This window comes from Camelus dromedarius, chromosome 18 (genome assembly GCF_036321535.1).
Source record: "Camelus dromedarius isolate mCamDro1 chromosome 18, mCamDro1.pat, whole genome shotgun sequence".
In the NCBI taxonomy this organism is placed as follows: domain Eukaryota; kingdom Metazoa; phylum Chordata; class Mammalia; order Artiodactyla; family Camelidae; genus Camelus; species Camelus dromedarius.
Genome location: NC_087453.1, coordinates 13,829,497 through 13,854,613, shown reverse-complemented (window position 1 = coordinate 13,854,613; position 25,117 = coordinate 13,829,497). Strand labels below are relative to the sequence as shown.

Below are 25,117 nucleotides of genomic sequence, written 5' to 3'. Positions count from 1 at the left end.
GTAAATTTCCAAAAGTAAGATTACTTGTTGGAAGATTATGTGCACTTAGATGGATGGGAGAGCTCCCATCGAATCACCTTCTAAAGACGTGCTCACGCCCGTCCTCACCATGCTGCACGGATAATTCTGTCTTCACTGTTCCACCTCACTGTACCCTGAGTGGTGCTCTTTTTCCCTCTTTTTTGTAAAAGGGCTCCCCAAACTGTAGGCTGCTTTGCTTACTAGACATTCCACTCAGAACGCACATCGCCTCCTCGTTTGAAAATGTGCTTGAAAAATGACAAGTTTGGATTCCTGAGACCAAAGCATCACATAAGGAATCAGTAGGCTGTGGGTGAGGCCCTTCGGCCACAGATCACTCGTGGCGTTACACGCTCCACCTGCAGGAGAGGTCACCCCAGAACGGGGGTGAGCTTGTCTCTAACTCCTATTGGCCTTTTTTCCGCCTTTGCCCCAAAGGACTAGAACTGTTCCACGCTCAGGTATACGTGTTTCTGCAGGTGCTGTCTGTTGATTTTCGTGTGAAACTTGCACTGTTTAATTCCATGGAAGCTGCCACCAGCACACAGGGTCTTCTAAAGAACATGCTAAGTTTTCAGGATGGTATAAAACAGGGGTACAGGCTAGTCTTCCTTTTTAACTTGTTCGTTTATGATCTGAGAGCACTTAAGGATGAGCAGGCTGCAGACCCTGCTCCACAGAAAGGAAACCAAGCATTCTCTACAACACGGGCAACAGGGATTTGTGCCCGACTCTTGAGTCCACCAACTGCGCCCTAACCACTGCCAGAAAGAAGGGCCACTGATGTACTACTCTGAAAGGAAAGCCACTGCCTTTACTTCCCTGACGTAAAACTGGTGGATAAAAAAGTTTCCACCTTCGGTGACTCAGTGATGCCTCAGCTCATCTTGGAAGCTACAGGAAGAAACAGCACTGCTGGAAGGCACACGTGCTGGCGGTGTCTTCTGGACTCTTGGCCACAAAGTGCCTGTGTCACTCACCTTGGAAACTTTCAGGCTGGGTCACCACAGCCCTGTTACATGGAACAGAACTTGGAGAGTCTGTAGGCTGGTCCTCTAGGCACTGGAATAAATCCAAAGCAATACTTCACAAGAAATCCTCCACTGCTTTAGCCCGTCTCACATCAGGGCTGCAACTGTCTCCTGGGTGGTGGGTATCACGACAGGCGTCTCACATTTTGTAGAAAGATGTTAACCTACTTCCAACTACACTGTTGAATATAAGCCTGGACTTCACTGGCCAGGCAGGCATTTTGCCAGAGAGCATAGTATAAACCGTCTACTTCCCCATATCTCCTGAAATATAGATAAGGGAGACATTTCTGGTGGTTTCCTTGAAGAAACAGTATTGAATCTGTTCACTCTCCAGGTACATTTAAGGTATCCGAGGATGGAGATGGATTAGCAGAGAGCTGGGGACCTCTGTGAAGTCACACCACCCACCCCACCTCCGCTCTCATCAACCTCCTCCCCAAATCGCTTTTACACAGGGCATCATCACGGAAACAAGCCTGCACAACTCACTCGTGTGCCCTCAATAAGACTGTGGTGGTGAATGCTGTTCCCTACATCACATGCTGTTTTCTTTATGAGGACTCCTGGGAGCAATTCTTGTCTGGCTTGTGTGTGAACAATAGTTAGAATTTTCCCGAGCAATTGGTGCATGTTTATCTTGAGGATATTGTGAACTGCGTATCTGACAAGTTTCCCTTATTCTGTTGGTGACCGCGGTGCTGCGGGCTCTGCCTGTGACCCACCAGGAAGCAGCAGATGTAGAGAAATGCAGTTTTAGCAGATGACTGGCTCCAGTGTGTTCTCTTCCTCCTGTCTCCTGTTACCTCACTTCTAATTTATGCTCTCTTGTCATACTTTATATCCCACGGTAAGCCACCTGAAGAAACGTTCTGTGAAATGCGATTTGGTTTACACTGAAAAGTAGATAAATAATAGGATGTGGAAGAGCTCTAAACCATGTGTTTCTATCTATTTTCTTTTAAAATTTCGATTACGTTCTGCTTTAACATTCTTCCACCGATAGACTGAAGGTTTAGGGCACGCAGCTCAGAACTGCAGCAACAGCGTTCATAAAATAATTGGAAAACCCAAATAAAGATCCTAAATGTACTGTGACTGTCTCTTCTCATTCTTGTGACCCAAGTGAGGCAACACCATTGAAATGACAAGGCTTCTTGGGAGCACTTTAATATGAATGATTGTGAATAGAGTGAATAGCATTACTTGATACTTGAGTGACACATGGAAGTTTCTAGTGCTCTCTTATGGTCTGCAGGCAGCCCAGGGAAGCAGGAGGAGCCAGCATTACTGTTATTTTCATTCTACTGCACTGCTAAGGAGCAAGGAAGAACCGTTAGCCCCTAGAGTGCTCTCTCTGCCCAGGGATTTTCCACCTGCAGGAAATGGACTTAAATGCAGGAAGAGAAGTGATACTATGAACTCTCAACAAAGTGGGCTGAGCACAGGTCAAGGACCATCATCCAAACTGTCAGTGAAAAGAGACGATAGAGATCTTTTAATATATGAAGTTGGAGGTAACTGGAGTCAGCTTCTTTCAAGCATTATTCATGATTCCTTTGAACCAGAAGTGATGTCTTTCTAGAACGATGTTCTCCAGTGAGACTTACTGCTGTGTCAGAAATGCTCTCCATCTGCATTTGTCCAATATGGGAGCCACGAGATGCATGTGGCTGTTGAGTGCCTTAAATGTGGCTAGTGTGACTGGGCGTCTGAGTTTTTTATTTTATTTATTTAGTTTAAATTTAAATAGTCGTAGTAAGTTTAACAAGGATGTAGGGTACAAGATCAATACAGGAAAGTCAACTGTATTTCTATATACTAGTAATGAAAGATCAGAAATTGAGATTTTTTTTAAATGCCCTTTACAATAGCATCAAAAATATGAGATACTTAGGGATGAGTCTGACTAAAGATGTATAAGACATGGACACTGAAAATTACAAAGCCTCGCTGAGTGAAATCACTGAAGATCTTAAATAACTGAAGAAATATATCATGTTCATGGTGAAAAGAATCATTATTGTTAAGATGTCAGTTTTCCCCAAAGTGATCTATAGTTCAATGCACTCAACCTGCATCAAAATCCCAACAGGCTTTTTGGTAGAAACTGACCCAAAAAATTCATATGGAAATGCAAATGTACCCAGAATCTGAAATATTCGGTTTGCTTTCGCCCTGGGAATCTGGACTTAAAGGACAAAGTTTGTTAGAGGGCATTTTGGAAAGGTCATAGTTGCAAATTCTAGTTCTGGCACTTTTATGTTTGTGGCCTCAGTTTCTTCATCTGTAAAATGGGTGTACTGATGCCTACATAACAGAATAAGAGTTAACAGTTAACAAGATTGGGGATGCAGAGTATCATCCAAAGAGCAGAAGTATATAAAAAAAATCTCTTCCCCTTTCCCACCAAGTCCTTCATCATGACACACTTTCCTTCCTTACCCACGGATGGGCAGTTATGAGCAGGAGGCCCCTCCCATCCTTACCTGGAGCCAAAGTTTGTCATGCTGAGACCACTTCCCACCAGCAATGCACTGGAATGTGGCATTCTGCCCCACATTCACCTCGACATTTTGGAGCCGCAGAAAATGGGGTGCTTTTCCTAAGAGAGAAATCAAAAAACATATGAGGACAGAACTTAACAGCCTATACCACTCCCTGCTGGAGGACGGCGGCTCAGCAGGCAGTGGGGAATTTGTGCCTGGGAGGTGGGCTGGTTCAGTGAGAGCTACTGCTGATTAATGACTCACTGTGAGCCAGGTGCTGCTCTAAGACAGTTACATGCATCGCCTCACTTCAACTTCGCAAAAATCCATGAAGTGGGCAGTAACTCCATCTCACCAATCAGAAAATTAATGCTCTGAAGGGTTACATAGCTTGGCACCATCAGACAGCCAGAAACTGGAGGAGGCAAGACATAAATCCATGTCTCTGAGAGCCTCAAAGTCCATATTATTATCTGCTGGGCAATACTGCCATGTTTGGAGGAAGTTGGAACGGTAGGGAGATTCACCATAGAAGATAGCAGAAAGAAGAAAACTGAAGTAATAAGCACCTTTGGGCCTAAGACCTCCATCCCTGGCCCTGGCGATGATGCTGATAAGGAGGATGAGGAGGAGGGCAGAGAGGTAAGGCTGGAGCAAAGGCGGAGGAGAGCACTAGTGGCTTTCCTTCACTTAGTGTTCACTATGTGTTTGGCCCACACACAGCAACTCATTTAACCCAATGCAGTAGGCGATGGCATTATCTCCATTTTACAGTGAGTAAACCAAGGCACAGAGAATTCAAGACTTATTCAGAGTCTGCACTCTTCACTCTAAGCTAGGATAAGATGGGATGGAGGTGGGACATTATATACTCTGGGGACTTGGCTTAACAGGCGAAAGGACTTTCAGATGAAACTCATGGTATTCATAAGCAATAAATTGTAGAATTAAACATACATTTCATGTTGGCTAACTTGGGTTCATCTCTATCCTTGTTTATGGAGACGGGTCCTCACCTATGTGAGCTCTCCGGAGATGAGTGGGTTGATAACTTATGTCTAGAAGAATGAGTTTTTTCATCAAGGCACAGAAGTGCCAAGGATCCCTATCACATCAACCAAATCAATGATGAACCAGGAATCATATGGAGAGTTGCTAAGAGGATCAAGGAGGTTCAACAAGGGCTTTTGGCCATCTTTCCAGAGGGAGTCAAACATCCAGAGAGGCAGGTAATAATAACGTCATTTATGGAAAGCTCCTACAGTGCCAGGCAACATGATAAATGCTGTATATGTTTTAACTACATTAACTTCAAAGCATTTCTATAAAGCAGACATTACTATTATTTCCCTTTTAGAGAAGCAGAAACCAAGGCTCACCAAAGTTTAATTTGCCCAATGCTACATGGCATCAATAACAGAAAGAGAGTTCAGTCCAGGTCCATTTTAGCCCCAAACTCAGCATCTAACTAGCACACACTCTTGCCTCGTGGGCAACAGGAGGTCAGTGGCATCACCCAGAGCCCAGGGTCCAGAGAAAAGGGCTCAGAGGCAAGGCTGTGCTGGCCCTCCAGACTCTTCTCACCCCTCCGGAATACTTCATCACAAGAGATCCCTTTCCTTGCCATTTGTCTCCATGGCCTTCACACTTTGAACTACCTGCTGTAACAGACTGTGTCACCACCTGCGATGCTCAGCAAAAGTTAAGGACCTTGATGTGACCAGGAACACTTGCTGTGCAAAAAAAAACATATACCTTCTGCTCAGGTTTTTAAACATGTGACCATGGCTCAGAGACTCTCTCACACCACCTCCAGGGCCTCACGACTAGATGACGTCAAGAGTCCAAGGCCCAGGGAAGACGTCTCCTTGTGGGCTTCTCAGAGCTGAAGATCTGTGCATCTAGTCAACCTGACAGATGTCATGCTGCTTTGATTGTCTGAAATTGTTTCCCTTTTGCTCTCCCGTATAATTTTGTAAAGTTATTTTTGGAACTATCAGTTCAAGTCAATTTTGAAGTGGGAATAGAGTAAACCTTGTAAGCCCATTTATGCCACCCGTTTAAAGGGGGAAGGAACATCTACTCCATGGCAGAGATTGGGGGCAGAGTCTTAGTTCCAATGATGGGAGGCTTAGTGTTGGGGACCCTGGGCAGATGGTTTAACCTCTGGGACTTGTGCAGTTAGAAGTGGATCTTCTCTGGATCAACATCCCCTACTTGCTTCTGACTCCTCCCTTTTCCTCAGCAGCAGACCTTCTACCTAGATTTTCATCTTCAGTCCCTCTTCTGCCCTCCTCTCTAGGTTCAGTGGTAGAGAATGAAGAGGCTTAATGGCCCCTGGTGCTACAAATTCTGGTGAAATGCTGAGGGTGTACATATAGCAGATATGTTAAACCCATGCACCTGCAGGAGCCAGACAGTTACGTAAAGGAATTAAGTGGTTCAATAGTAAAACAAACAAAAACAAAAATACCACCTCCTTGCCCCATCATTCATTTCCCATGTTTCATAGAGATCTGGGTAAAATGAAGGTTTCTCTGTATCAGAAGAGCAACATCACAAGGGCATAAGTAACCAGTAACTGACACCAGCCTCAGCACTGAAGAGGCAATAAGGAGCGGTGGGGACTTACGGGAACTGAGTGAAGACCCCATGCCCCATTGGAAGGGAGTAGCTGTTCCTTAAATCCAGTGGATGGAGGTCATGTGACAGTGCTGTGCTTAGGGGAGACAAACATCTGATTTTCCAAGGCAAGTAAAAAATCCAGGTTTTAGGTGAAAGCTTTCATTCTACAATCCTGACTGAATGTATTAAAACACCATGAAGTCTTAACAAAACATGCCTGCCGGCAGGCTCTTCTAGTATGTGGTCTCTGCTACATAGTCCTTGTGGAATAACTTCCACTGGCCAGTCTTGCCCGGTCTGAAATGACAAGCTCAGGGATGCCCCACCCTTCCAGGCATCACACTGAGGCATCAGTGAATGCTAGCCCTAGATCGTGGTTCTGGACGCAGGAAACTATCCAGACCACCCTCGTCCTGCTGAGCAATCCGTCCCCACACCCTCACTCTCTGAGCTGTGGCTTCATCCCCAGCTCATGACAGATAGCTCTCTCTAGGGATCCTCCTTATGTCGGGGGCCTGTTTGGTCCACTTCTCTGAGCTCCTGGCCTCCCTGATCCTCCTCCCATCCCCCTACTCTAGTCCATTCCCGAGCCCTGTGCTGTCTCAAATGTTATTTCCCCCCAGCATCTACAGTCTGGGGAAAAAAATTATCCCACCAGCTTCAACTCACCAACCTCTGGCCAAACACCATGGACCCCGGGGCCCAGACCAGCCACCAGCTCGTGGTTTTAAGCATTCTACACTCACTCCCGACTGAGACTCAGCGCCCCCCAAATGGGACCCTGCTGAACAGGGTGAACAGAAACCTGCCTGTGCATTTGGGCAAAATGCCTTGATATTGGTGACATTTAAACTCCTGCAGATGTCAGTGCAGCATCTGAAGACATATTATTGTGCCCTTTATCTCCCTCCCTGAACCTGACAGTGCTCAGTAGGAAGCCACACAATTGAGGACAAAGTGAAGTACATATATTAAAAACGTGCTGCAGACACTCCATGGGCTCAGTGCCAGGGCACCGCAAGGTTGTGATAGGGAAAAAAAAAGTTTAAAAAATTCTAAAAGTCAACCTAGGAGCTAGAAACTTTGAAACCAAGTGGAAAATTGTGCTGACATTTATCGTCCACAGCCATGACTGCAGTGGCCCTGCTAATGGCTGACGCTGAAAAATGGCAGCAAAAGGTAACTACGGCCAAAGTCCTTGCAGAAAAACACAAAAATGTTAAACGGGCTATGAAATATGGACAAGAGGCTTCAGCTTGTAAGAGGAAATAATTTCCTTGGAGTATCACGCCTATCTTCCGGTCACTGTTTTTTGGAAGCTTCGAGGCAAGTGTTCAAAGTCATCACTTCAGCCCAAATTGATCGAGAATACAACTGCCAATAGGGCCCTAACCTCCCCGGAACTTTTGGAATATTCAGTGGAATTGCTTATTGATAAACTCTGACCATATGTTAGTTTAAAAAAAAATGTTTCAGAGAGCTGGAGTGGAGAATTACAAAGCCTGAGGACCTAAAGAGAATGCATATTTTTTAATATAGTTAAATTTTCAACCATCTGTGAGTGAAGTCATAAAAGCATGAAGGCTGGGGTTGGGGTGGGGAAGCGTTGTCAGTCCAAAGGATGGTTCAAAAAGCACTAGTCAGTTGCGTGACTTGGAACCACATGAGCACCACCAGGACCCAAGCACAGTCAGTACTTCAGACCACAGCACTTCTATTCAACCTCCCCCCTCCCCCAGAATCACACCACCTCAGCCTGCACCGCCCATTAGCGCACCGTTTCTGATGCCTCTGGGTCCTTCTCTAACCCATCACACAGGAGCAGTCGGCTGCCTCCTAAACTGACCTTTGATCTGTCTACCACTTCTCTCTCCCTTTCTATGCTCTACGTTTCTTCACAGCACTGTTTGCCATCTGTTATGGGCTGAACCGTGTCTCCCCAGAATTCCTATGTTGAAGCCCTAACACTCAACACCTCAGACTGTAACTGTGTTTGGAGATAGGGCCTGTGAAGAGGTGATCACGTTAAAGTGAGGTGCGTAGGGTGGGCTCTAATCCAGTATGACTGGTATCATTTAACGAAGAGAAAATCTGGACACACAGACGCGTCAAGGGCACACGTGCACAGGAGAAAGACCTCATAAGGGCAAAGTGAGAAGGTGGGCGCCTGCAAGCCAAGGAGAGAGGCCTTGGGAAAAACCAAACCTTCATCTTGGATTTGAAGCCCCCAGAACTGAGAAAAAATCAAGTTCTGTTTAAGCCACTCAGTCTACATATTTCAATTTGGCAGCCTTAGCTGACTAATACTACCATCTGTTATAGGTCATAGGATTACCTGATCATTTGTTTTATTTTTAGTCTCTTTCACTTCAGTGGAAGCCCATGAGGGCAAAGAATAAACCTGACTTACTCACTCCCATAAACCCAGACGAGCGCCTGGCATGGAGGACCCGCTCAGCAAACGTGTTGAGTAATGAAATGATGCCCCTCCACCCCTGGTCCAGACACTGCCAGCTCTTGCATGACTCCAGAACGTTCTTCCTAATATGTCTCCTGACTTCTCTCTTCCCCTTCAAACTCACATCCCCTACAGAACAGCCAACGTGATCCTTTAACAATTAAAAGAGATCACATCGTTCCCCAGCATAAACCCCCCCAAGGGGTGCTTCCCCACACTTGGACTAAAACCCAGACCACTCACAAAGACGCTCAGGGCCCTGCTTCCCTTTCACTCAGAAACCACTCCCCACTGTGTCTGTGTCTCCGATGCTCAGGACACTCTGGCAGCGTCAAGCCAATTCTCACTGCAGGGCCATTGCACTTGCTGTTTCCTCTGTCTGGAACTCTGCTTCCTCGAATCGTTACACAGTGACCTCCTGCTAGGACTCAGGTCTTCGTTCAGGTCACATCTTCCAAGACATCTCTCCTGACCACTCTACCTAAAGAGCTCTCACATTTATTATATTCACAACACTTATCACCATCTGAAATCATATTAATGACTTATGTAACATCAGTTACTTAGTCTTTCCCCCCTCTGTCCCTCTGCTTAGTACACACCATGTGTGACAAAGACCCAGCCTATCCTGGTCACTTAAGTATCCTCAATGTCCAGCAGAGGTTCCTGACATATAGCTGATGCTCAGTAAATGACTTGTTGAAAGAAAGCATGAATTGGGCAGAGGACCTAAACAGACATCTCTCTGAAGAAGACATCCAGATGGCCAACAGGCACATGAAAAGCTGCTCATCACTGCTCACTGTTAAGAGAAACACAAATCAAAACTACAGTGATGGATCACCTCACACCAGTCAGAATGGCCATCCTTAAAAAGTCTACAAATAATAAATGCTGGAGAGGGTGTAGAGAAAAAGGAGCCCTCCTACACTGTTGGTTGAAATGTAAATTGGTGCAGCCACTATGGAGGACAGTATGGAGGTTCCTTAAAAAAAAATGAAAAAATAAACTTAACATATGATCCAGCAATCCCACTCCTGGGCAGATATTCAGAGAAAAATATAATTCAAAAAGACACATGCACCCCAATGTTCACAGCAGCACTATTTACAATAGCCAAGACATGGAAACACTATTTACAATAGCCAAGATATGGAAAGAAAAATACCATATGATATCGCTTACACATGGAATCTTAAAAAAAAAAAAAAGACACAAATGAACTTATTTAGAAAACAGAAACAAACTCACAGACATACAGAACAAACTTACGGTTACCAGGGGGTAAAGGGGGTGGGAAGGGATAAATTGGGGGTTTGAAGATTGCAGATACTAACTATCTATATATGAAATAGATAAACAAGTTTCTACTGTATAGCACAGGGAACTACAGTCAGTATCTTGTAGTGAAAAAGAATATGAAAAGGAATATATGTATGTATGTGTATGACTGAAACATTATCCTGTACACCAAAAATTGACACAACATTGTAAACTAACTACATTTCAGTTAAAAAAGAAAACAAGCATGAATAAAACCCTGGAGGGGATGTGGAATAACACAGGGCCTTGGGAAGGAGCCTTTGCCAGGCCCTGGTCAACTCCTCATAACTCGTAAGCTATGGACAGATCTGAGGGCTGTATGTACCACCAGTACTTGTGTACAGAGTTAAATGGAATTTTTCCAATTCCAGCCACTACCACAGAATTCTCACATTTTGATTTCTAGGAAGTTTAAGCTTAAGCCACCTAAGCACCGAGGTTGAACTCAGCTGAAGCACGTGTCACAAGAACACAGCTAAGGTCACGTCTTGCTGAGTTATGTCCCATGGCCCATTTTCTGGGTAACTGGCTCTTAGAAACTCCATAACCATGTAATCCACACTCCTCAGGGGGGGGAGTATAAAGCCATCAGAAGAATCCTAAAGTCAGAAGCAGCCCCAGTGGGAGAAGGATTCCAAGGATTCCAAGATGAGCCATGAGGCTTTGGGGATGGAAAGGCATTCAGATGCCCCCCAGAGAACCCTCTCCCACGGAGATTTATCTGAGATAAGGAAGCATGTGGCTGCAAGGGCAAACCACGGAGAGTGTGTAGAGTCAAGGCAGAGTTGAGTCTGAGACAGGGGTGTCATGGCAGAGGTAGAAAATCCCAGTACGGAGTTCTGGTATCCCAGGAGCGAGAACCAGGCCAGTTTCTTTCAGGAAGAGCCAATGTCACCTTCGAGAAAGACCCAGTGCACGCGACAAGCGCAGAGTGAGCAGCAGGATGCAGCAAAGATGAGTGTCCTCTACAAGGAAGGGGTGAACGCAGGACCTGGGGAAGGCTGGCGGCTTGTCTCAGACAGGCTGCCTCAAAACCGGTGGTTGTGCAGGGTGGGGTGTGTGAGGTTAAGTGCACCACATGCAGGAAAGACATCTCCTGACACAGTCTGAGGTCAAAGGTCACTCTCCAAAGGGCAGCAGGTGCTGATTTCCACAAGTCAAGGGAGGGGAAGACTTTTTAATTTATTTTTTTATTGAAGTATATATAGTCAGTTTACAATGTTGTATCAGTTTCTGGGGTAGAGCATAATATATTAGTTATACATATACACATATATATTCCTTTTCATATTCTTTTTCATCATAGGTTACTATAAGATATTGAATACAGTTCCCTGTGCTATATAGTAGAAACTTGTTGTTTATCTATTTTATATATTGTGGTTAGTATCTGCAAATTTAGAATTCCCAATTTATCCTTCTCCACCTCCTTTCCCCTCTGATAACCGTAAGTTTGTTTTCTGTCTGTGACTCTGTTTCTGTTTTGCAAATAAGTTCATTTGTGTCTTTTTTTTTTTTTTTTTTAAATTCCACACATAAGGGATCTCATATGGTAGTTTTCTTTCTCTTTCTGGCTTACTTCACTTAGAATGACAATCTCCAGGTCCAACCATGTGACTCCAAATGGCATTATTTTATTCTTTTTATGGAGTAGTATTCCATTGTACAAATGTACCACAGCTTCTTTATCTAGTCACCTGTTCATGGGCATTTAGGTTGTTTCCATGTCTTGGATATTGCAAACAGTGCTGCTGTGAACTCTGGGGAGCGCATATCTTTTTGAATTAGAGTTCAAGGGAGATGAAGACTTAATTCTGGTAAGAGAGACTCATATGCATAAACCCTGCAAAGCTGGGAAATTTCTGCGGCCCTCTTCACATGAAGCCTGGTTCAGTAAGACATTTTCCAGGCATTACTGAATGGACAGACCCATCTGAAAAATCCCAGACTTAGGAAGTAACTTCACGGGTATAAACCTTAAGCCAGGGTAGTGGAGAGTCTACTTGAATCTCAGCGTTCCTGAGATGCTAGAAAGGAGGTTCTCTTGCATAGATACCAAACACAGTTATCCAAAATATTGTCTTGCCAAAACCCCTTGGAACTGTTCCCAAATCCCTCCAGAGAAGGTGCTCGAAGACAATGAGTCAAACAATGCCACTGTAGTGCCAGGCGGAGGAAGTAATGTTTGAGGCTCTGACAAATTCACTGCAGCAGAACTAGAAAGAACCATTTCAATTAAAGCAACATGGTTGGGGAAGAAATGAGAATAGTCCCAAAATGGGAGAAATGAAAGGCATGTAAGGATAAGACACATGGCATCTCTGAGGGAAGAGCAAACTGCACTACAGCCCTTAGCACGACTCGTGGCTGTAAAGAGAAGCAGAGAGAGCCCTACTAGGAGTTACCTAGGGGTCAGATGGCTGCCAAGAAACTAATGGGAATCTCCAGTCTGCAGACACTAACAATCTAATGGGGCTGGCAATCTAGCTAGCCCTCCCAGAGGCTGCCATAATCGCTATGCACATCCCTTTGATTAAAATCCCCCCACCAAGTATCACTAGATACAATGCTCTCTCAATGACCCACACCCAGGGATTGTCCCCTCTGAGATTCAGTGATCCTGGGAACCACAGCTTTTTGCTCCAACACATTCAAATATCTTAGACTAAATACAGCAAAAAGAGAGCACTTGGATGGGAAATTGGATGGGCATGGAGCAGAATGTCTTTGAGAATTCCTCCCACTGTACCATAAGTACTAACCACTGAGAGAAGTCTCTCCCTGCACCTAGAGAGTTGATGAGGGTATTTAAAATTGCTTTTAAAGAATTAATAGCTTTGGGGTACTTTTCCCTTTGAGTGAACAGTGTGCTAATTTGCTCAGTGTTTTGGCGTTGTTCTTTTTTTGAGACAATTGCACAAGATTCTACCCAAAGCCCTCTAATTCTTCCACTTCAGTGGTCTGAATCCCACTAATAAACAATCAGGACTTTAGACTCCCTTAATAATGCAGAGAGATTCAAACGAAGATGTTTTGCCACTCTCTGCAGATTCCTGTAGGTGCTGCCTGTTGAACAGGCCGGCAAAATTATGGATTTATTCAGGACTGATTGCATTGAGTATGTAAGTGTTTTTTGAAGGATTAAGAAAAAGAGAGAGAGATGTTTGTGAGCTGAATGAATAGGGGGGGATTGCAGCCTCCAAGCTACCCAGTCTGGCGTGCAGCAAGGCTGCGTTAGGAGGAGGGAAGAGACTTACTGCATGGATGGGCAAGCACCCGGACCTCGTCCACAGCGATGTAGCCAGGATGACCCTTCAACGAGACGGATTCAAATATCACCTGCAACACACAAGGCAGCAGTCAGTTTTGCAGACGTGGTTGCAGGCATTTATCACAGGAAGCTGCCCAGCCCCCAAACCCTTTCTGTCTCAGCTTCCCAACAGAACTACTGAAGGCGGTCTTATGTTAGGCTAAGAAGCTACTCTGGCAATAGACTTGGATTTTCAAAACAAAGTAAAAAGGCCACACTCTGGGGACTAGCAAAAGAAGAATCAGCCACATGACACATTTCTAATGGTTTTCAGAAATAACACTTGGATGGAGGGAAAACCACCCAAACATGGCTGGAAACCCTAATCTGCACCTATTTAATTGTTGTTTCAAGTGAAGCTATAATTAGAAGAATTATTTCCCAATATCCCAACTTTCTTATGAAGGGTGAGGGTAAAGCCACCATAAGTCAGGTGAGGTTTACCTTGATATGATTCTACACCCCCAAGGAATAGTCTGTCTAAATTAATAACACCTCTTGAAAATAAGCCCCATACATAACCCTTCAAAAGTGGGCTTCCTCTACTCATTTTTTTTTAACTGCAAACACTCTTCCTTCGACGGCTATCAATTCACTGATCATTCCCAAGCCCCGATCTCCACTCTAGACCCCTCACCTGAACATGGGTCTCACTTACCCAGTTCACAGATCTGTAATTCCACCTAGATATCACATAAGTCCTCCCACACAATAGGATGCAACAGATCTGAATAGCTTCCCTACCAAACTGTCTCCCTCACTGCCCAAAGGGCCTCCTTCCCGAAATACAGACCTCAGTGGGTTGTACTATGGCCCACCCAGTCACTGAAAACTGGGATGCAGACAGCTGCCTGGGCTTCTCCATCTGCTTCACTCCTCACATTCATTTCCTTTTTGACTCTGTCTTCTTAGTATTTCTCATGTCTGCCCATGTCTTCCCATCTCTGCTATTAAGTTGAACCACAGGAAGCAACCATTTTGCAGGTCAAAACCAGTTGGATATTAACAGCACTACTCTGCTTCAAATCTTCATTGCTTTTCATTTCCACCATCTCAACAGCCAACCAAATGGACCCTCTCTCTCCTGTCTTTTACTCCTCAGTTTAAGCCTGTGGATGGACTGGAAGGTGGGTGATGAGACCAACAGGAAAGCCTCCATGTGGAAACTTTTTATGGTCCACGTGGTCACTCCAGGCTAGGATATTCAGAGGCCAGTGGTGTCAGTGAGGCCCAGAGCTCGAACAGTTGTAACAAATGAACAGGGAACTGGAGGAAAAGGTGGTGATGGCTATGAAAAGGCAGTTTCCTTGGGTGGTAAGATCTATCACTAAGGCAACATGTGGCTGCCGGGGAATTACGTAAAGTAACTTGGGGACAGACAGTCACATCAAACACAGAGGAGCTGACACCAGCATGACAACCACTCTAGAAGAGGAGTTTACTAAGACAGCAGGGTCCTTCGGCGAGATTTAACAAGCAAATTGTGCAGAGGGTAGGGGAAAAGTTTGCAGAAATAAAAGTGTGATATCTGCCTCATCCTGCAGGAGCGGAAGTCAACAGAATATCTTTCCATAAGGAATTATCTATTTAATTATATTTCTAATAATTCAATGGAAACCAAAAGCAAAGTCCATAGGAAAAATTAAAAATAAAATACAATGAACACAGAAAACACATTTAAAAGAAATAACACAAAAACATTCAAATTGCGTAATAAAAATAATAAAAGAAATATTTCTAATGTGACAAGAAACATCAATAGGTTAAAACAGAGAAAAGCTCTCAGACTCTCTAAACAAAGTCTAATCGTATGCTGTAAGATAAACACCTAATACAGAAGGACTCAGTGACAAAAACAAGTTGAACAAAGACAATAGGAAAATGCAAATAAACACAAAATTGCAAAAATGTTGCAAAAGCATCAAAGTAGGACTTAAACCAAAAAGAACTATAAAACCATTAAGTGGACTAAAATCGTCATATAAAAAAGATGCATGAGTCAAGAGACTTAAAAGGAGAAAATGATGGGAAAAGGAAAAAAAACCCAACAACTGAAGACTTTAACACATCTTAGACTCTAATCAATCAAATGGAAAAAATTTAACTATCAAGTATGTATCTAACATGAATGATAATGCATTTACTAGATATATGTTAACAGAAATTTTCTTTTCAAATGCTCATGGACTGTTTGTACAAAGATCCCATAATAGGCTAAAGCGTAACTTCAATAAATCCTTCAAAGAAGGAACTCTACAGGTTTGGAGCTATACATTTTCTAACCAAATTCACTAAAGCAATACATTGATGACAAAAGCTTAAAAATCAATTTCTGTAAGTTGAAATATTGTGTATTTCTTAAATACATAATAACTATAATGTCAAAATATGTTTTGCATGTTAACAAAAGTCTAAATGAAACAAAATTAGAAGTCAAATGGCAAGTTGAAAACAGTATCTTCAACACACACGCCAGCTAACAGCTAAATATCCTGTTTTGTGTAAAGAATTCTTGAGAATCAACAAAATAAGTAAACTCTCCTGAAGAAAAATTGGCAAGTGAGCTCAGCAGGTAACTCATAAAAGATGAAGTAGAATTGGTAATGATTTATGAATGCAATTTTCTTAACGACACTAGGGAGATTATGATGGATGAATATTTTCTTTATACTTTTCTGGATTTTCCAAAATTTCTTCAATAAAAATGAGCTACTTCATATTGACAATAAAAATTAAATGCTTTAATGTGCATTACATTTTCCTATCTCTCTGCCTGTTACACTATCACTGTGTCATGTACACTGTCCAACTCCACTAGAGCATCTATCACGCCATCTTGTAATCACTTCATCAATTATTTCATTCTCTAAACTCTAAACCTATTGGAAACAGGAGCAGTGTCTTCATTCATTTACTCACAGATTCATTCAATATCTACAGAGACCCTTCTCTGTACGAAGCCCTGAGGCACATGCTGGGGCTATAAAAGTGAACAAGAATTAGGTTCCTAGCCCTGATAAACTTTACATTTTGTGAATGGCAATGGAAATTAAATAAATGTAGAAAATTAAATTCATTTTGTGACTGGTGTTATGAAGGAAATAAACAGAATGTTGTGATGAAGAGTAAATAAGAGGGAGAGAGTCTACCTAGAGTGTTCAGGAGAGACCTCTAAGGAAGGGATAATTAAGAGGAGACCAGGAAGATGAAACTGGCAAATCAAGGAAGAGGTGGTGGAACGTGCAAAGGCCATGAGTCAGGAAAGAGCTCGGGGATGACCTGGGAACACGAGAATGAGACCCTGGTGTGGCTGGGATACAGTGAGGCATGAGGCAAGCCTGGAATGTTAGCTTCAGGTCAGATCACATGAAGGCCTACAAGACTTAGTAGGGAGCTCACATTTTCTTCTGTTACTGAACAAATTGAAGCAGCAAAGTGACATACTCTAATTGACACTCTAAAAAGATCATTTTGGCTATTCTGTAGAAATTGACTAGGAGGGGGTACACCTGAGCAAGGATGAAACAAACAGACCTATCCGTTGGCTACAGCAGTGACCCAATCAAAAGATGAGTGAGGCTTGGACAAAGGTGGTGGCTCTGAAGAATAAAGATGTTGATGGTTTGAGAGGCATCTTCAAGGGAGAGATGAAAATAACTGCTGTCAAATTAAGAGGGGAGGAGTGAAGAAAAGAAAAATTGCAATGATAACTCTTCAACTGAAGGCCTGAGATTCTAGGCTGATTATGGTGTTATTTATTGACATTGGGAAGATGAACATGTGTGCATGGGCAAGCCCGCAGGGCTACGTCAAGATTTCTCTTGGCCATGTTAATTCTGAGATGCCAATTAACCATCTTATTGGATATACTGAGTAAGAAGCTGGCATCATATTCTGAAGCTCATGGGTGATCTAGGACCAGAATTACAAATGTGGCAGATTTGGCATCTAAATGTCGTTTAAAGCTATAGAACTAGATGAGGTCACCTTGGAAGACAGAGTGCACAGGTCAAACAGGACTAGGGCCCGAGGCCAAGTGCTGAAAGCCCAATAAAGGATTTCATAGGACGGCGGGGACTGGAACTTGGTTTTAGGTAGAGAGGAATGAGTCAGGGAAACAGCATAAAATACAAGGGGATGAGGAATGAATGGAATAAGGTTCCAGAGGAGGCAGGAGTCAGCTGGGATCAGGAGACCAGGGGAGGTACGTATCATTATTGACCAGGGCGGACACCTCATCAACTAAGACTGAATGATAATGAAAACAGAGACCTATAACCACGATAATAAAGGCCAGCCATATTAACCTTTTATTAGTAGGTGGTCTCAATCTAGCCTCTCAGCAGCCCTGAGAGGGGGGACCAGCTGAATCACCAAAGCTCAGTAAGGAAGCCAGAGGTGGATGTAGGACTGAGGCCCTGGTCTCCCGGTTCACGGTCCAGGACGACGTCCACTCCCAGACGTTAATGAAAAGCAGTCCAACTCTCACTGCGTCAAAGCACGTGGTTGGGCAGAGTTCTGACTGTTTTTTTTTTTCCCCCGGTTAATCAAAGTTCAACTCTATTAAGCTCCTGTAACACTCTGTTTGTCACATCATCACCCAGTATCTAACCTATATTGTAATTATTAACAAACACTCCGTGAAGGAACCCAAGGCTGGTCGTGAGAGGATGGATGCGTGACAGTGAAACAGACATTTCTTCACTGATCTCTCTCCTTTCTTTTGCAGAAATAACAATTTTGTAATGAGACAGACAATCTTTTATTCATCAGAATTCCTCTCAGGAATATTTTTTTATGAAAAGTGCTGGGATAGGTGAGACTTCGGTTTCTCAAATATGAGAGAGTAATATTGTATAAGAAACAAGGGGAAGAAGGTTCTGGTTTTTCATGAAATGAATGAACAGCTGTAAAATACTTATAACACACATAGTAAGATACCAATAAATGTTCCTGTTATTACTGCCCTTATTCTGGGGAGACGGATGGGGGAGTGGAGAGGGAAAATATGAGGAAATGGTGGGAGAGGGAGAAAGCAGTGGACTGCCCAGTGGAACTGTCCTTTGTGCTGCCCACTCCAAGTTTCCACTGAAGTTCAATAGACTCTTTGATGTGAGTGATGACAGGCAGAAACTGATAGAGGCTGGGCTTTGGGTCCATGCAGAGGTATGTGGACATTAAGAGACACATGTGGTTGCAGGAGCCATGGAAGCTGGGGGAGGTGGTGGGAAGAGAGTACAGAAGCCTGGGTGAAGGAGACCCTAACAGCCCACAGAATCCTTGATGAAGGCTCCAGACTCACAAGACATTAGAATTAAGGTCCACGGTATGTTTCTAACAAAAGGCAGGCCCTGGATGCAGCTGAGAATAACATACCTCCCAGAACATATGGGGAATATCCTCCCCATCATTGCCAGGCTGCTCCGAGCAGAATGCTCACAAAACCTACAGGAGCCAAGAGGGTCCTGTTCTGGGCACGCAACTCCAGAGTTAAGATGAAAAAAAAAAAAACAAAAGTCATGCAAACTGCCATGAGATAGAACCCTCAGTTCAGTGCCAGAAGAGTCAAGAGCTACAGCAGAGACACAAGGCTGGGGATATCAGAAACCGTGCCAAGGAGGCCACCATTCCTCCCTAGAAAGGAAAGAAAAGGCAGACAGGCCCGTGGTGAATGGGCTTGGACTCGCCTGCTGACGCACGTCCCCTGAACACTCAGCTCTTGCAATGGGGCTGACTTGCAGACCCACATCCAAGCTTCCAGGGACAAGCACCAACCCCGGGGAGCACAAAGCCAGGCACTGAAGAGGGAGATCCCCCATGGTGGCTAGACCCTGCCCTCAAAAGATTATGGGGTGGCAGGTCTCAGCCATGGAGAAGCAATGGGTACTGGGAGTAAGCTGGCTGGGTCAGCCTCTAGAAATCACTTCCTTATCCATGCTGCATGCTTTCTTGTTCTGAACAAGATCCTGGCGATGCAAATTATCACGGGGCAGCACACAGGAAAGCAGCATGGCCAGAGACATTCAAACATCAGGAGAGATGTGAGGGCTCCCCCACCCCAGAATTCTCACTGCTGATGAAAAAGGAGGAAGCCCTCTCAAAGACACGGAAGAACAGAACAGAGCTTCATCTTGTAGGGTTCAGGAAAAGCAGCTGCCAGAGCTGCAGTTCAGCCCCCAGGGCCAGGTTCCCAGCCGACAAAGTTCTGGGGAACGTGGATCACTGGCATCCTCTCTTCAGGTCGGAATGTGCCCCAGGAAACATCTGCAGCTTTGGGTGGAGATGATCACTCCATCAATCTGCTTCTGGCGTGGGGACCCTGGTCAGGAAGACTCTACCTGGTACTAGCCAGCTCCCGTTCCTGGGTACAGGCACCACAAAGGGACAGGGTGATGTCAAGACCTTTGTGATAGAAAGACCTGCCCGGTGTTCCGAGGCGAGGGAGAATGGTCATCCTCAAGCCGAGCATGCTCAGAAGGAAACTCAAACCAAGGCCCCTGAGGAATGAAAGCCAGGAATGGAAGAAGAGCCAGAGGAATGAGTGAAAAATTGTGGAGGCTGCTCTAGAACTGTGTTCACAGAGGGTAGGGAGGCAGGGGTGGAGGGGACACAGAAGACGGCTCTCAGTGATATTCCATATCAGTCTACAGAGGTGAGGACACTGAGGTGCAGGGACTGGAGCAGAAAGCCTGGGCTGAGAACCCCAACTTCCCTGCAGGACATCCTTCAACCCCAAGGAGGCCATGTGTTCCTACTATCAACCACACATTCCCCAGCCCCTACACCCTTAGAGGCCTCCTGGTATTGAGGGGATGAAGTTTGCACAGAAAGGTGCCAGCTTCTCCCAGAGTGGGAGCTGCTGGGCAAAACCAGGAAGTAGTCTCCCAAGGGAGGCTCAGAGATGAGTCACCCATAACCCCTCCAAAAAGTAGGTTGTGTGCCTGTCTGGGGGAGGGTGTGGGTATGTCAGGACATGGTGTAAGACACCTGGCATTTTATGCCCACTTTTGCAGTCCTCAAGCAGAGAAATGTATACAGCACAAACTTCAAGGGGCTGCAAACATTTTCTCAAAAGATAAGAGATAGAACAATGTTGGATCTCCAGAACTCCTCTTCGGAGGAAGACCATATACATTATCATGGGGGAAGACTGCCTGAAGTGAAATTAATAGACACTCTTTTCCCTTTCCCACACCAGCCCAAGGAGGCCTGTGTAAGACAAGGAGGGGGGTTTGCTGCTGAGCGGGGAAGGTGTGGGTGGGTAAGAGAGAAGGGAGGTAGAGGGAGCTCCTCCCTGTGAGGCACCCTCCTGGATGGTGCATGAAGTTACCAAATCCACAGAGCACCAGATACCAGAGGAATTCCTGAGAAAGACTGGGCTTCGAGTCCAGCTGAGTCCAAGTCAGGGGAGTCTGAAATTTCAGGGTTCTCCATAGCACTTAGAAATGCTGAATAAAAGGTAATTTCACCAAGGCAGGTGATGGAGAACAGAAAGCAAGTGGCTGCAAAATTAATTAAAGTTCTTGGTTTTTTTTTTTTTAATATTAGGACAGAAAAGTTCAGAATCATTAGAAACGTGAAATAGACTTACTGTCACCTGGAAGGAGGCAGCCATCTGAATCATGATTGCAGTCACACTGGATGAGCCCTGTCCTCCCGAGAGGAGGCAGGCGTGGGGGTGGGTGGCCCTGCTGAAGGTCTGCTGCTAGAAAGCCCACTGATAAGAAAGATGAAATTTCCCTGTTTATTACAGGGCCACTGTGAAATATGATTTTAATAAATGAATACATAAGCCATCAGGGTCTGAAGCCCAGCACTGCTGAAAACCAAAATGGTACTGAGTCTATCGAATCAGACGTGCAAAACCAGAGCTTGGGGGCTGGTGAATTTTCAAAAGCATTTTGCAAGTATCTTTGACCCTCCTGATATGCCCCATTTTCTCTCCTCAGATGTAGATGTAGGTGGCTGTCCCTGGGTGTGCGGTGAGTCTGGAAGCAGCAGGCTGGTGTGTGTGCACCTGAGGGTGTTTCACTGTGTGTGCGGCCATGGGACTATCCATTAGCGGCTGTGTGTGCGTCTCTTCTCAACTGTTGCTTTCAGCACATTAGTGGATTTTTCACCACAAAGCTCAGAGCAGAGGAAACATAATGTATGTAATGACACTGTCGTGGCCAGCAAGCTGGGGATCAGAACATTGTCCCAGACCAGGCTACTATCACAGGGCCCGCTCAGAACACAATCACAGCAGTGTTTCTTTAAAGAAGGCCTTCTTCCTCCATCCTCTTCATCTGTTCTTCCCTCTCTTCCTCCTCCCTCCCTTCCAACAATTGCCGAGGCCCGTGGCAAGCCTGGTGTGTGTTACCTGATATGATACTATCTCATTTAATCCACAGACAAACGCTTCATCGTACCCACTGACCTCTCCATTCTACAAACCAGAGAGCTGTGATTCAGGATGGTGGTGGAATAGAATCCAACATTACACAGCTAGTGAGCAGAAGAGTCTCAGAATGGGCATGATTTTTTTTCTCTAAAAGCAAGAAACTGGAGTCAGAGGACCCAGGTGGGATTATGGGACCTCAATTTACCAATAATATCCCCTATCCAGGACATGCTGCTGCACAACACAGGAGCTACTACCAGATAAATGAGAGGCAACATGCTTACCACAGAGCTGGGGCAGAGGAGGTGCCTAGGAAATGCCCTCTCTTCCCTCTACACCCCGTCAAAGAGTGTGGCCATCAGTAGGTCTGTCCCTCTCCTGGGCCACTTCTCTTGTTCTTCATACTTGCACCTCTGGCCCCATCTGCACCAGCCTCTAGGTAGGGAGTTTCCAAATGGAACCCTAAGGCCTCCCTGAGGGGACCCATGGGCTTATAGAGACACTTGACATTTATACAAGTGAAACAGAGGGGGAATTTTAGGACCAGGGCATCAGGGCTCTGGCCCCAGCTTTGCCAATGATTTGCTGTGTGGTTTTGAACTTCACTGTCCATTTCTGGACCTCAGCTTTATCACCTACATCAGAGTTCAGCAAACTATGGCCTAGAGGCCAAATCTGGTCCATCACCTGATTTTATACCATTAAGTTTTAACTGGAACACAGCCATGTCCATTCATTTATATGTTGTCTACAGCTGCTTTCACAGCACATCTGAAAGAACTATATGCCATGGATGCTGAAGTGAAGGATACCTAAGAATCTCCTGACCCCTCACCTTGCCACCCTCAGGTTCATCTCCTGCTTCAGACCCCAGAGAAACTTCTCCATGATGCAGATCTGACTGTGTCACTTTCTTACTCAAAGCCTTTCAACAGCGGGAAAGGGGTTTAACTGCACATAGGCACAAGGGATCTTACTGGGGTGACGAAAATGTTCTAAAGCTAGCTTATGGTAATGGTTGTGCCACTCAACAGATTTACTAAAAATCACTGGATTGCATACTTAAAACAAGGGGGTTCTACGATATATAAATTGTAATTTGAGTTTAAAAAAAGAAAAGAAAAACTTTCAACAGTCCCAGGCCAAGATGACATGGAGCTGTCCCTCAAAGTGTGCTCTGTGGGCTGGTGGCATCCTATACAGTGTTTGTGTTATCAGGCCACAACGAGATAAAAGGCGTTAAGAAACTGTTAGAGCAATTTGGTGTTGCTGTGGCATTTTTACTGCAGTCTGTAAAAGTACTGGTTCATAATCAGTTGAGAAAAAGCTTGTCTTTCATCACAGATAGTTTGAGTAGCACCACTCCAGACTAGAGAATAAATTTAATCTCCTCATCCTGGCCCCCCATGACCGACTCATCCCTGTAGGCTTAGCCCCCCCCATATCTCCTTTTCAACCTACCTGGAAACAACCTAGAGTTTCCAGACTCTGCCAAAATCTCTCACTCACTCCTCCAGTCCATGGCATGCACTACCTTTTCAACTCAAATGCCTTTCCCTGCCATTTTCAATAACTATTTATTCATCCTTTAAGACTCACCTGTCATCTCCTCTTAGAAACCATCCTTACTGTCTCACCCTCAAACACCCTCTTCCTCAGGCACAATATCTAACTAGTTACCTCATCTCTCTGAACCTCAGTTTTTTCATCTATAAAACAGGCATATTAATAGTATCTCCCTAATCCAACTGTTGTAAGAAATTATTTTAGAATTTTATATAATTTGTATTTTATAATTCTTATAATTATTTTATAATTTCAATCTCTAGGTTCCTCCAGCATCTTGTCAAATCCACATGCATCCCCCTATACTGTAAGTGTTTATCTATATATCAGTCAGTCTCCTGGATTGGCTCACCTCTGCATCCACCAGGTCTAGCTAGGATCAGCTCCGTAAACACAAGGTGAACAAGCGAGTAAGTAAACGAAGTCCTTTCTAGACCTAAACTCTAATCAGGGCAAGAGGTATATAGATTTATAACTACTTAGAAAAAAAAAATCAAACTATGGTAAAATGCCATACCTGGTAGAAATGTGGCCAGAAGGTGCTGATGGCAAGCTCTGCCTTCACCCAGCCCTCAGTGACGACTCCGGACACGTTCCAGACGGGGTTCCCCTGGGGCCCGCCATTCACCTTCACATAGACGTTCAAGGCCCCCGGGCTGGACCTGTCACGGCTGGAGAAGTAGTAGTGGAAATCGATGCAGTGGGTGTCATTCTCCTTCAGAGTCGGCAGGAGAAGGTGGGCCTTCTGGCCAGAAGCCCTCCCGGAGCTGTTCACCATCATAAAGGATCCTGGAGACCCACAAAGGGGGCGGGACGCAGAGACAAGGAGAGAGAAAGAACATTCTTCTGAAAATCAGTCATACACATAAACACAGTGGCCGGAAATCAAGTCTCTCTAGGAGGGTCTTGTTGATCCTGAGGAAGCCACATTTCCTCTCTCAACTTGAGTATCCTGTTCTGTAGCTGGGAATGAAAAATCCTACTCACCAAGGCAGTTTTAAGAATTAAGAGACAGGAACATACATGCATGGAGCATTTCTACAAAGTAAACATTCCACAAACATTTACAGGGAAAAAAAAAAACATTAAAAACCAGTAGCTCCTACAGGAAGCATGGAATAAAAACCCAGGAATTTAGTTAACTGCAACCTCCATGGGTGAAATGAGGTGAAATATAACTTCATTCAAGCTTGGGTTGTCTCAGTGGAAGCAGGAACTCTACAACACCCACGTGCTGTTCTAACATATTCCACCTGGAGCCCTGCATTAGTATCAGGAATCTATCAGAGGAAGGCATGTGAAAAGTACAGCATACTCAAGTCAGCAAAGAAGACCTTCAAGAAATGAGAGAACCAACCGAAAGATGAAATGGAGGGTAAGTCATACTTGCTAAGCATGTAAGGAGTACCAGTGTGATGCTGAGTATCTCATTTATGAAGTATTCTATTGAATCTTCAAAATGACTCTGGGAGATGGAGGGTTTTCATTTTATTTAAAGACTGAGTGACTCACTCTGGACCACTCAGACAGGGAGGGATGACACCCAGATGATCTCCAACCTCACAATTTATGCTATTTTCACTATTTGCAAACAACATGACTGTTATTTGCAAGCATTAGAAAAGGCTGTCTCCTAGAAAGGAGGTGAGCCTCTTTGGAGTTACTTTGTCTGATTAAATGGTTGCTTCTAGTTCTTCACCCTTCCTAGGATCTATGCCCTTAGCTTTTGTCTAGGCAGTCCCTCCCAAAAGAGGCACAGGATGTGTCCCCATCCCACGACTTTGGGCACCATTTGCTTTGGTCAAAAGGATGCCAACAGAATGAGGCTTGAAATGTGCCTGCCTTGTCGGGCTTGCCCTCTGGCACTACAGCCACCTTCCATGAGAAGAATGTGCCCCCAGTAGCCACTGC

The 25,117-nt window shown here is 44.6% G+C and overlaps 1 protein-coding gene across 8 annotated transcripts in view; it reads right to left on the bottom strand.

The window, feature by feature from the left end:
* Positions 1-25,117, bottom strand: part of PTPRT (protein tyrosine phosphatase receptor type T) — a 939,599-nt gene that overhangs the window by 586,740 nt on the left and 327,742 nt on the right. For all 8 annotated transcript variants that reach the window (XM_031433788.2, XM_031433792.2, XM_064475672.1 and 5 more), the window contains 3 exons: positions 23,724-23,995; positions 13,205-13,286; positions 3,542-3,657 (listed from right to left, as the gene is read on the bottom strand). In XM_031433788.2, coding sequence (XP_031289648.2) covers positions 3,542-3,657; positions 13,205-13,286; positions 23,724-23,995 — 470 coding nt within the window. The remainder of the gene's footprint in view (positions 1-3,541; positions 3,658-13,204; positions 13,287-23,723; positions 23,996-25,117) is intronic.